General features: G+C 43.4%; 1 protein-coding gene across 3 annotated transcripts in view; it reads left to right on the top strand.

Moving 5' to 3' along the window:
* Positions 1–13,792, top strand: part of RSPH14 (radial spoke head 14 homolog) — a 263,097-nt gene that overhangs the window by 243,000 nt on the left and 6,305 nt on the right. For all 3 annotated transcript variants that reach the window (XM_073674086.1, XM_073674095.1, XM_073674078.1), the window contains one exon: positions 7,083–7,308. In XM_073674086.1, coding sequence (XP_073530187.1) covers positions 7,083–7,308 — 226 coding nt within the window. The remainder of the gene's footprint in view (positions 1–7,082; positions 7,309–13,792) is intronic.

Genomic DNA, 13,792 nt, shown 5'->3' with positions numbered 1-13,792 from the left:
ACGAACTTACCCATCAGGAATGTAAATGTGCCCGTCCCGCACCACAGGTAACGCCCCGAAGCACGTTTTGCACACTCAGTGCTTTCTCAAGGGGAGTGTGTACCTTAATACAATGCTCAAAAAAATAAAGGGAACACTTAAACAACAGAATATAACTCCAAGTAAATCAATCTTTTGTGAAATCAAACTGTCCACTTAGGAAGCAACACTGATTTGCTGTTGTGCAAATGGAATAGACAATAGATGGAAATTATTGGCAATTATCAAGACACCCTCAATAAAGGAGTGGTTCTGCAGGTGGGGACCACAGACCACATCTCAGTACCAATGCTTTCTGGCTGATGTTTTGGTCACTTTTGAATGTTGGTTGTGCTTTCACCCTCGTGGTAGCATGAGACAGACTCTACAACCCACAGAAGTTGCTCAGGTAGTGCAGCTCATCCAGGATAGCACATCAATGTGAGCTGTGGCAAGAAGGTTTGCTGTGTCTGTCAGCGTAGTGTCCAGAGGCTGGAGGCGCTACCAGGAGACAGGCCAGTACACCTGGAGACGTGGAGGGGGGCCGTAGGAGGGCAACAATCCAGCAGCAGGACCTCCGTCTTTGTGCAAGGAGGAACAGGAGGAGCACTGCCAGAGCCCTGCAAAATGACCTCCAGCAGGCCACAAATGTGCATGTGTCTGCACAAACGGTTAGAAACCGACTCCGTGAGGGTGGTATGAGGGCCCGACGTCCACAGATGGGGGTTGTGCTCACAGCCTAACACCGTGCAGGACGCTTGGCATTTGCCACAGAACACCAGGATTGGCAAAGTCGCCACCGGCGCCCTGTGCTCTTCACAGATGAAAGCAGGTTCACACTGAGCACATGTGACAGACGTGACAGAATCTGGAGACACCGTGGAGAGCGATCTGCTGCCTGCAACATCCTTCAGCATGACCGGTTTGGCAGTGGGTCAGTAATGGTGTGGGGTGGCATTTCTTTGGAGGGCTGCACAACCCTCCATGTGCTCGCCAGATGTAGCCTGACTGCCATTAGGTACCGAGATGAGATCCTCAGACCCCTTGTGAGACCATATGCTAGTGCGGTTGGCCCTGGGTTCCTCCTAATGCAGGACAATGCCAGACCTCATGTGGCTGGAGTGTGTCAGCAGTTCCTGCAAGATGAAGGCATTGAAGCTATGGACTGGCCCGCCCGTTCCCCAGACCTGAATCCGATTGAGCACATCTGGGACATCATGTCTTGCTCCATCCACCGTCACGTTGCACCACAGACTGTCCAGGAGTTGGCGGATGCTTTAGTCCAGGTCTGGGAGGAGATCCCACAGGAGACCATCCGCAACCTCATCAGGAGCATGCCCAAGCGTTGTAGGGAGGTCATACAGGCACGTGGAGGCCACACACAATACTGAGCCTCATTTTGACTTGTTTTAAGGACATTACATCAAAGTTGGATCAGCCTGTAGTGTGTTTTTCCACTTTAATTTTGGGGGTGACTCCAAATCCAGGCCTCCATTGGTTAATAAATTTGATTTCCATTGATGATTTTTGTGTGATTTTGTTGTCAGCACATTCAACTTTGTACAGAACAAAGTATTCAATGAGAATATTTCATTCATTCAGATCTAGGATGGGTTATTGGAGTGTTCCCTTTATTTTTTTGAGCAGTGTATATATAAATCTCATAGAAAACACGACAATAAGATAATTTTCTAAGTAGTTCTAAATAGTAGTTATACAGTTACAGAATAATAAATATCACCATACTGTTATTGAACAAATTCACTATAGTAAAACTAATATACCAATAATAAACCATATAAAGTGGATAAATAACAACACACAATGACTGGACCTCATATTACCTTCAGATAGTATCTGAATAATAGCACAATACTGATCATTATCAAAAACCACAGTACAAACACAAATATTAACAGCAGTGACACTATACACTGTAGCTTTTTAGGTTAAGTGTATATAGTACTGGTAAATCCAGTGACTTTCCAGAAACTGTGATCAGTATCCAGTGACCTCCAAATGAAGTAATTCATTTTTGCTTTTCTTCTTCATCCGACGCAGACCACTATGACTTCTTCCATCTAGGACTCGTCTCTGCAAACAGTAACACACAAAAATCTATGATTGATCAATGCTACAGCACCTAACACACTTTTTCTCCACTTCTACACTGCGACAGATGAAGAAGAAAAATGCCATAGTACTGCCCTGGAGCCCTCCATTTTCACTATAGTAGAAGTATTTGCAAAAATTACATATATTACAGTAGTGATGTATTCTTTTGAGACTCCCTCACAGTAGAAATGCCCCCCGCTGTGGCCCCCATGCAGTACTAATAGATACCTTTTTGTGGCCTCCTACATTACTATAATTCCTCTCTATGCCCCCATTCAATGTCCCCCATCATTGCCCCTTTATTTGATAATGTTCTCTTTCCTGTAATAATAATGTCCCCAGTCCTAGACCCCATCCTTTTATAATGTCCTCCCTCCTGGCCCAGCATCCTGTAATAATGTTCCCCATCCTGGCCTCTTTATTTGATAATAGCCCCAATCCTGCAATAATGTCTTCCATTCTGACCTCTACCCTGTAATAGTGTTCACTGTCTTGTGATAATGCCCCTCATCCTGTCCCCTATCCTGTAATAATGTCCCCATCCTGTAATAATGTCCCTTGTCATGGCCAACTTTCTTTAGCAGTGTCCTACATCCTGGCCCCCATCCTTGCCCCCCTCCTGTCATAATGTCCTCCGTCCATGCCCCTTTCTTTAATAGCGTCCCCTATCCTGACCCCGCTCATTAATAATGTCACCTATCCTGGTGTTCAAACGTTTATTCTCATCTATCCCCGCTCCAACGGAGTGCAGAGTCCTCTTCCTTCTCCATAATTGGCGCTGAGGGATGGTGTGGTTCATGGCATTGACATCATGCGCTGCGCATGACGGGCAAACCGACATCAGCTGCAGACTTCTGATTGGCCAGTGGTGTGTATAGCTGTTGCGCTTCTGGGAGCTGGTGGCTCTCTGTGCCGCAATACATTTCAACTAAATGCACGTCTGAAGACACACAACCAACTGAAAACAGCACTGGGATCAGCAAGACCCCTTTCTACTTGGGCACGGTCGTGGGTGCACCCTTTGCAACCATGATTGTTTCACCCCTGCATATTGGGTATACAGCTGGTTTGCAGACTGTGATTCCACAGCAACCATGATCATGGACTTTCTTGAATAGTACATGCATACAAATGGTCCTGGCAGGTGTCCTTCTGGCTGGTAGACAACACAGGATAACGCTTCCTGTATCGCTATGTTATCAGTGCAGTGTGTGTGGGTTTATTTCAATAGTTAGGTACAGCACCCTTCTCAGTCCATGAACCGTCAATGACAGAGAAGGGGGCTGGCTTAGCTATTGAAAGAAGCCAGAGAGCTACCCCCCTTCACACAAACCCCTTATTAGGTGCTGACACAGGGAAACACACCCTGTGTCCAGCATAAGTCTGGAAGTGGAAATATCGAGACTGGAGAGAATATTTACAGATCAATGCACCTATTATATTTGAGCTATATTAGAAATTGTATCATTTACTATTTTAAGAATATTTGAGTATATTTTTTTGTTTCTAGAAACCTGTTTATATCCACTGATGTATGGCATACTTCATACAATACATTTGTAATTTTTAATTTTATCCAGTACTTTTTCCTTTTCTTTGATGAAAATAGGGTAGCTGGCAGAGAAATTGAAGACAATGCTTTTATACTGAATAGTAAAGTAGTGTCAGAAATTGACTTATTGTTTAAATGAAGTTTTTACATTAAACATATTTATTAAACATGTTTTTCTGATTATTTTTCTAATTTTTAATTTTATTATCCATATGAAAAAAAATTACTGAAATGTTGTAGTTTCCACTCAGGGCCATTGAGCCTTATAATAGACTGATACTTCCAGTTCGGAAGAGATCACTTCTCAGCAGCCACTACATTATCATCAGCATCTTTATGAGGGTTTTCACCACTGGCAGTTTTTTGGAGGGTATTCCTTTATGTTTTTTTTGCTGTTGTTTTTTTCACTCCATTGAATAATAAAGAAACCGCTTTCGGCATCTGGACGTCTTTTCAGCTTTCCCATTGACTTGTATTGTAAGTACAATGCGTCTTCTGAGCAAAAAACGCCAGAAGAATGGACAAGTGATTTATTTTAACCACTTAGTGGTTTTAGAGACCTGAAGAAGTTAAGTAGTTCAGAAGACTGAATACATTCACAGCAAGTCGTATTTACATCTTTCACATGTTCATTCTTTTGAGCATTTTCTCTTAGGTTTTTCAGATGCACATAGCCTCAGGGTTTTTTTGCTGAGTTTTTGGAGTGGAATCTCCAAGTTTTTTGATGAGGATTTGAAGAGTTTCCGTTCAGTTTCTGCTCCAAAAACAACTTAAAAACTCAGTGCAAACATACTTTTACTATCTAGCTTTGATTAGTTAATAAAAAACAAAAAAACTGAGGTCATACATTCCCTTTCAGTGTAAAAAATAACCCATCCTATGCATACAAAAATATAGCATGAGTTAGGAGTACACAGCTTGGTCATCTGTGGAGAGAATAGAGATGACGTTGTAGCTCTCGAGCCCCTATTATTCTGTCAGTGAATCAGAAACTTATTTTGTGCCCAAACAATAACCCTGGATCGTAATGAGCAAAATAATTTAGATAAAATGTAGAAAAAAAATTGCTTTCGATGTCTTTTCCTTTTCATTATAATGCTTGAGGTTTTTGTATGTTCTTTCTAAAGGTCAATAGAATAGACTAATCAGGATTTGTGGCTTCAAGCACAGTAGGCTTGTAATCCAGCAATGATGAACATACATCTGTAACTATAGCTAATGAGATCAAGAAAGCTCGTCTCCATCAATTCCTTTCTATGGATGTGTACAGCATAGTAATATATTCAGAAACATGGTCAATTTGTGTCTGTGATATACAGAGATGTCACTCTAGAAGAACTAGACAGCTCAAAATGTCTACCAATACACTTGGCATGAGACAGAGAGAGAGTGAATGCTGATAGAACATGTACCGTATGTGATCCATGGACATCTGAATGAGGCCTATGAGTATGTGATGTCATGGTCTGAACTAGAGACCTTTCGCAAACAATTCGGATTACCGTGGTGTTGTGTGACCTCCATCGCCGTATGAGAGCGCCTTTTGTGACTGAATTGTGAAAAACCTTGACACAGTCAGCAAGCAGATAGTTGGTAGCAAAATGTCCACAAATCTATTGTTCCAGAGTCCAGTGATGGGGGATTTACATCACTCCAGCTGACATTGCCATTGGTGATCTTAGGCTTGTGTGCAGCTTGGTGCACTCAGAATGTTATTTGGGGGGCTGATTAAGCTACCCACTGCTGCTGGCCTTCTACTCGGTAATCTTTCTCTGGCCAACTTGGCAGCTATAGAAGCTAGCCACTTTCAAACCTCCTACTTCTCATTAGATATGGAGAGGGAAACATGGGTACAATGCCAAAGCCAGCTGTACCCACATTTGTCAGGCTTTCTCTCACTCTGTACTGCAGTCCAAACATCAATCCAGGCCCAAAGACTTGATCCTCTTGAAGATGAGAAAATCAGTCTTAAGTCTCATTCAAACGTCAGTTTTTCACATACAAGTTCTAACCGTGGTTTTTGCAGATAGAACTCGTACCCGTGAAAGTTTATGGGGCTGCTCTCTTGTCCATGTATTTTCACCGACTGAGTGGTCCGCACAAAAAACACGGAGACATGTCTGATTTTGATTTGAGTCTTGGTTCAATCCATGCAAGTCTATGGGTCCGTGAAAAAGTCAAACAGCACTCAGATGCCATCCTTGTCCTGTCCGTTTTCACAGGATGTTTTAGAAGGTTGAGAAACCTTCATCTTTTTTTTTTTCATCCAGCAAAAACTGTTGAAACTCTGTCCACCCTCTGATGGTAAAAGCTGACACCCTAACCAAATTCTAATGACAGTCTGATCTAACACACTAATGAAACTCGGATGGTTTTATGCGTACAAGAAAAATCACTGACGTCTGAATGAGGCCCTACTTACCTCCTGCTGCTCCAGCGCTGCATCTCCACCGTCACTCAGACTCCTGAGTGACTGGCAGCAGCAGTATGTGATTTGCATACATGCAGTCACTTGCTGACTAAATAGGCATGGCCTCGCTCAATGCTAGTGCATTGAGGAAGGTCCAGAAACAGTCTAGTCAGAATGTGGGCGGAAGTATGCAAATCACATACTTGCCGTCACATAACCGCCCGGTACCGGAGAATCCTCACAGCACGCAGTGTGCGCGATGTGAAGATTCACAAGTCTGCAGTCACATGCAGTTTAGACTAATATGGACCGAACACACTGATATCGACAGGTTTGGCCAACGGTCTAATGTGTATGGCGACACCAGCCAATTGATGTCCTGGAGAGTTGTTGATCGTGCATGTCCGATTTTGGGTTACCGATCACGTTGTTCTCCCAGAGATAAGTTGCCGGATTACGTGCCAGTCGGCGGCTTTCTTATATTGGACATTGGAGCAGTAGGCCAAACAATTGCTTCTGTGTATGGGAAAGTCAGCTGAGATCGCTGTCGGCCGAATGATCGACCGGAGCATCATTTGGGCAACAGCTATCTAATATATATGGTCAGCTTTTGAGGTGTCATAATAAGGTTTTGGGGTTCATTGACTGTTAGTTATGAAATGTATTGTTTTTATATAGTATAATTTTGACATTGTGCAGTGACAGTGGCTGTTCCCTCTATGCTATGCGCTCTGGAAATGAGTGTGTTAAAAATACCACAGAACGGTATATCTCTAATAGGGATGTGTGACCTCATTAGAACAGCAGAGCTGCGCTGCCAGTCTCACTGTGTATTTTATTGTATGACATGAATCTACAGGACATTCATAGAGTTAAAGCGGGCAGACTTTAATCTGCCAGGTTTACAAAAAAAAATGCTGAGTGGACAAAGTGTGAGCCCAATATGGTTACTGCCACATCACATATTGTGTCATGCTTGTATTGCAGGTGCAGCCGCTCTGGTTGACGCAGGCCTAGTCTCACAGCTGGTGAGGAAGTTGGAGTCCGAGCTGGATGAAATTCAGGAGGTCATCTTGGAAACATTACATTTCTGCTTACAAGCAGACGCTTCCCAGGCTCTTGGAGCAGGAGCTGTGATGGTTCTCAAAGAAAAGCTCAGCCACCCTTTAGTAAGCGTTAGAAGGAAGGCTGCCTGTGTCCTCATGGAAATATGGTGAGGATTGGAGATCTGTCAATATTCCTGTAATGCCACTAGAGGGCAACATTTCTACATGAATGTCATTGTCACTCTTATCAACACCCAGAAAGATGACAAGTACAGTATCATTGCTCTATTTATGTGACCGAATCTAATAAAAAAGAATATCTACCTATCTATCCATACAGTACAGACCAAAAGTTTGGACACACCTTCTCATTTAAAGATTTTTCTGTATTTTCCTGACTATAAAAATTGTACATTCACACTGAAGGCATCAAAACTATGAATTAACACATGTGGAATTATATACTTAACAAAAAAGTGTGAAACAACTGAAAATATGTCTTATATTCTAGGTTCTTCACAGTAGCCACCTTTTCCTTTGATGACTGCTTTGCACACTCTTGGCATTCTCTTGATGAGCTTCAAGAGGTAGTCACCGGAAATGGTTTTCACTTCACAGGTGTGCCCTGTCGGGTTTAATAAGTGGGATTTCTTGCCTTATAAATGGGGTTGGGACCATCAGTTGTGTTGTGCAGAAGTCTGGTGTATACACAGCTGATAGTCCAACTGAATAGACTGTTAGAATTTGTATTATGGAAAGAAAAAAGCGGCTGAGTAAAGAAATACGAGTGACCATCATTACTTTAAGAAATGAAGGTCAGTCAGTCCAAAAAATTGGGAAAACTTTGAAAGTGTCCCCAAGTGCGGTTGCAAAAACCATCAAGCGCTACAAAGAAACTGGCTCACTTGAGGACCGCCCCAGGAAAGGAAGACCAAGAGTCACCTCTGCTTCTGAGGATAAGTTTATCTGAGTCACCAGCCTCAGAAATCCCAGGTTAACCGCAGCTCAGATTAGAGACCAGGTCAATGCCACACAGAGTTCTAGCAGCAGACACATCTCTGCAACAACTGTTAAGAGGAGACTTTGTGCAGCAGGCCTTCATGGTAAAATAGCTGCTAGGAAACCACTGCTAAGGACAGGCAACACGCAGAAGAGACTTGTTTGGGCTAAAGAACACAAGGAATGGACATTAGACCAGTGGAAATCTGTGATTTGGTCTGATGAGTCCAAATTTGAGATCTTTGGTTCCAACCACCGTGTCTTTGTGCGACGCAGAAAAGGTGAACGGATGGACTCTACATGCCTGGTTCCCACCGTGAACCATGGAGGAGGAGGTGTGATGGTATGGGGGTGCTTTGCTGGTGACACTGATGGGGATTTATTCAAAATTGAAGGCATACTGAACCAGCATGGCTACCACAGCATCTTGTAGCGGCATGCTATTTCATGCCGTTTGCGTTTAGTTGGACCATCATTTATTTTTCAACAGGACAATGACCCCAAACACACCTCCAGGCTGTGTAAGGGCTATTTGACCAAGAAGGTGAGTGATGGGGTGCTACGCCAGATGACCTGGCCTCCACAGTCACCAGACCTGAACCAAATCGAGATGGTTTGGGGTGAGCTGGACCGCAGAGTGATGGCAAAAGGGCCAACAAGTGCTAAGCATCTCTGGGAACTCCTTCAAGATTGTTGGAAGACCATTTCCGGTGACTACCTCTTGAAGCTCATCAAGAGAATGCCAAGAGTGTGCAAAAGGTGGCTACTTTGAAGAACCTAGAATATAAGACATATTTTCAGTTGTTTCACACTTTTTTGTTAAATATAGAATTCCACATGTGTTAATTCATAGTTTTGATGCCTTCAGTGTGAATGTACAATTTTCATAGTCATGAAAATACAGAAAAATCTTTACATGAGAAGGTGTGTCCAAACTTTTGGTCTGTACTGTGTATATATATATATATATATGTATATACACAATGGGTGAATTAAGTATTGAACACATCACCAATTTTCTAAGTCAATATATTTCTAAAGGTGCTATTGATATGAAATTTTCACTAGATGTTGGTAACAACCCATCCAATCCATACAGCCAAAGAAGTCAAACCATAGGTGTCCATAAATTTTTGTGTAATAATGAGAAATGACACAGGGAAAAAGTATTGGACACACTTACTGAAATTTATTTAATACTTCGCACAAAAGCCTTCATTGGCGATGACAGCTTCAAGACGTCTCCTGTATGGAGAAACTAGTCGCATGCATTGCTTGGGTGTAATTTTGGCCCATTCTTCCACACAAACACTCTTCAGATCCTGAATGTTATGTGGGCTCCTTCTATGACCTCTGAGCTTTAGTTCCTTCCATAAATTGGAATTCAGGTCAGGGGATTGACTGGGCCATTCCAGCAGCTTTATTTTCTTTCTCTTAAACCAGAGATTTTCCTTGGTTGTGTGTTTGGGATCTTGTCTTGCTGAAATGTCCACCCTCTTTTCATCTTCATCATCCTGGTAGATGGCAGCAGATTTATCAAGAATGTATCATTACATTTGTCCATTTATCCTTCCTTCAATTACGGTATGTGAAGTTTCCGAGTGCCTTATGCTGAAAAACAGCCCCACACCATGATGTTCCCATCTCCAAACTTCACTGTTGGTATGTTTTTTGGGGATGATATGCAGTGTATTTTGGCCCCCAAACATACATAGTGTGTATTAAGGCATCCAAACAGTTCAATTTTGGTTTCATCTGACCGGACAATATTCTCCCAGTATTTAACAACCTTGTCTAAATGTTGTTGAGCAAACTTTATACGCTCTTGAACATGCTTTTTGTTCAGCAATGGAGTCTTGCGTGGTGAACGTGCATACAGACCATGGAGGTTGAGTGCAATACTTATAGTTTTCTTTGAAACAATTATATGTGCTGATTCCAGGTCGTTCTGTAGCTCTCCACAGGTTGGCCTTGGCTCTTGGACAACTGTTCTGATAATTCTTTTCACTCCTCTGTCTGAAATCTTGCGGGAAGCACATGATTGTGGCCGGTTTGTGATGAAATGATGTTCGTTCTATTTCCAGATTATGGCCCGAACAGTGCTCACTGGATCCTTCAGTAGTTTAGAAATTCTTCTATAACCAATGTCATCAGTATATTTTGCAGCAGTAAGGTTGTGAAGGTCTTGAGAAAGCTCATTGGTTTTAACCATCATGAGATGTTTCTTGTGTGGCACCCTGGTAAGGAGACTTTTTATAAGCCATCTGTTGAACCAGCTGATATTATTTTTCACTAAGTGGCAGGATTGCTTTCTAATTACTGATGGATTTCAGCTGGTGTCATGGCTTTCCATGGCTTTTTCCACCTCTCTTTCTTCATGTGTTAAATACCTTTTCCCTGTGTTAGTTCTTATTATTACACATAACTTAATTTATGGACATCTATGGTTTGATTTCTTTGCCTGAGTGAATTGGATGGGTTGTTACCGACATCTGGTGAGAATTTCATGTCAATGGCACCTTTAGAAATATATTTACTTGAAAAATTGGTGACGTATTCAATACTTATTTCACCCTCTGTAAGTATTACAAGTTTTTCTCACCTGTTATTGTCTTAATTTTTTTCTACTGTATATATGATAGATATAAGATATGTAACTATTTTCTATTTTAAAAAGATCCTAAAGGAGTTCTTAGTTGAAAACAAGTTATCATCTATCTACAGGAATAATGATAACTTATTGATTGGTGGGGGTCTGATCACTGAATGGGGAATTTTTATCTCCTATGGAGCACTTTTAACCCTGTTAGAATGGAGCAGCGTTGCGCATGCCCAACCAATGCTTCATTCATTCCACATTGTGGAAAAAGGCAACTCAATTTTACTTAACTTATAAGTGATTTTATATTTTCATAGATAGGACTTTAATGGAGTTGGCAATATCAAATAAGCTTTTTCTTTTCATTTTTTTTTTCATTTTGGTGTTTTTAACTGTGGAAAAGTGGTGATTCAAATTTTCTTTTTTTTCTGTTACTATTTTTTTTTTTTTTTTACTTTACTCTTTTTAGTTACTCTAGGGCTGGGATGTCAAACTCAAACACACTGAGGGCCAAAATGGAAAACTTGGACAAAGTGACAGGCCAGCTAGTATACAGAATAATGGGCCCCACAAAGTCCTCCATACAGAATAATGGGCCCCACATAGTCCTCCATACAGAATAATGGGCCCCACATAGTCCTCCATATAGTATTATGGGCACCATGTAGTCCTCAATACGGAATAATGGCCACACATAGGGGTGGTGGTTCTGGTGTTGTGGGCCAAATAAATCCACCCTGCGGGCCAGATTTGGCCCACGGGCCAGAGTTTGACATTTATATTGTAGGGCAGGGGTGGGGAACCTTTTTCTGCTGGGGGCCATTTGGATATTTATACCATCATTCATGGGCCGTAAAAAAATGATCTATTTTAAATTTATCCCGCCATATTTGGTCAAACAATTAATTAACTCACAGCTAATGTGATAGCTGGAGCTGCTTCTCTTTGCTGAGACATGTCATGTTAGGTGGTAGTGATGATGTTACTACTCGCAACTGCTTTTCCAGATTTGCATTGGTCTGGAATCAACTCTTTGTGATGAATTTTGAAAAGAACTCCCAGCAGTAAGTTCTGATCACAGGAAATGCTGGTGGCTTATATACATCACAGGAGGGGCTGGGTAAATATATACATTACAGGAGACGCCGGGGGCATACATACCGTATTTTGCGGATTATAAAACGCACCAGTTTATAAGATGCACCCCAAATTTTGGGGAGGAAAATAGGAAAAAATGTTTTTTAATAAACCAGTGCGTACTATAATCAGCTTACCTGGGGGGGGCGGTGTTGGTAGAGTGGGGTCCCAGGGTTGCCGCTGGCTGAGGCAGGAGATGCTTCGGAGGCAGCAGATACTGCGGATTCCCTGAGATGCTGCAGGGTCCCGGAGATGCTGCAGAGGCAGGAGATGCTGCATGGTCCCGGAGATGCTGTGGAGGCAGGAGATGCTGCGGGGTCCCGAAGATGGTGCGGAGGCAGGACGGGGTGTTCTGAGGCGGCTGCAGGCTCCATGCTGTCTGCCAGGTTCTTCTGGAGGTGTTCGGTGGTGCGGAGGGTCCGCTGACATTTTCTGGCAGCCGGAGCCCTGCACCTTCCATACTGTCCTTCCATACTGTCTCGGTGCCGAGATCTCAATCTGGGCATGCGACGCCTCCGGCGGCCATTTTTCCGGAGTCCACCGCATAGGACAGTATGGAAGGTGCGGGGCTCCGGCTGCCAGAAAATGTCGGCGGAGCTCCCGCACCACCGAACACCTCCAGCAGACAGCATGGACCCCGCAGCCGCCTCCGAACACCCCATCCTGTCTCCGCAGCATCTCCGAGACCCCGTAGCATCTCCTGCCTCTGCAACATATCCAAGACCCCGTTCCATTCCACCACAGCCGGTAAGGTGATTTCCCTTTGTAAGACGCACCCCTATTTTCCCCCCAAATCGAAAAATACGGTACATCACAGGAGCCGCTGGGGGCATATATACATCACAGGAGACGCTTGGGGCATATATATCACAGGAGACGCTAGGGGCATATATATATATATCACAGGAGACGCTGGGGGCATATATATATCACAGGAGACGCTGGGGGCATATATACATCACAGGAGACGCTTGGGGCATATATATCACAGGAAACGCTGGGGGTCTGTAGACATCACAGGAGACGTTGGGGGGCATAGATACATCACAGAAGACGCTGGGGACATATAGACATCACAGGAGTGGCTGGGGGCATATAGACATCACCGAAGCGCTGGAGGCATATAAACACTGAACGCTGTGTGCGCGTGCTTGCAGTCTCAGGAGCAATTAAAGGGCCCACGGCCGGTGAAACACTGCAGTCCCCAGAAATCTGCCCTGGGGCCGGAGAAAGGGACACTTCCGGGCCAGAGGTTCCCCACCCCTGCTATATGGGATCATTTTATCGCTTGTACTATATACCGCAATACTCTACTATTGCAGTATATGGTACAAATCATGGTCTCTTATTAAGCCCAGCTTGGGGCTGGGCTTCTCAGAGGTACCAAGATGGCGATGACATGGGGCATTCAGCAGTCCCATAGCTTCCATGGTAACCCATCAGCACCCCATGATCATGTCGTGGGGAAGGAAGGGAGTGACAGACAATATCGTGCCACTAAAATGCCGCTGCCAGAGAGCTAGCTCAGATTGCTGCAGTTATAAGCAGGTGCTGGCTGTATAACACAGCCGCCACCAGCCTTGTGGGAATTTGACTCAGCTCCTGATACACCTGCACACGCTACATGATGTCATAGTGCGTTATGTACGGCAAGGGATTAGTGCAGATATCCCATTGGAGAGTGAGATCACAAAAATGTTGTCAGGGCCATGTGCAGAATATAAGAAAATCAATCAGCTTATGTATGAACAGAGTCTGTGGTGGGAAATGTAATAATCCTTTCTTATTTCCTGTATAAGCTCCATGTGCAAAAAGAACCCTGGAGTAAGAGGAGCCTGATATAACATTTCATACCCCACATAAATATGTAAGCCCGGCTGTTTGTACACTGGGTATATTGCAGCCACATCCAGCGT

The sequence above is a fragment of the Phyllobates terribilis genome, unplaced genomic scaffold, assembly GCF_046119375.1.
Source record: "Phyllobates terribilis strain yellow unplaced genomic scaffold, ASM4611937v1 Scaffold_1__5_contigs__length_1240528914, whole genome shotgun sequence".
NCBI classification, from domain to species: domain Eukaryota; kingdom Metazoa; phylum Chordata; class Amphibia; order Anura; family Dendrobatidae; genus Phyllobates; species Phyllobates terribilis.
The sequence above is the reverse complement of the archived record's forward strand: the minus strand, read 5'-3'. Positions and strand labels throughout refer to the sequence as shown.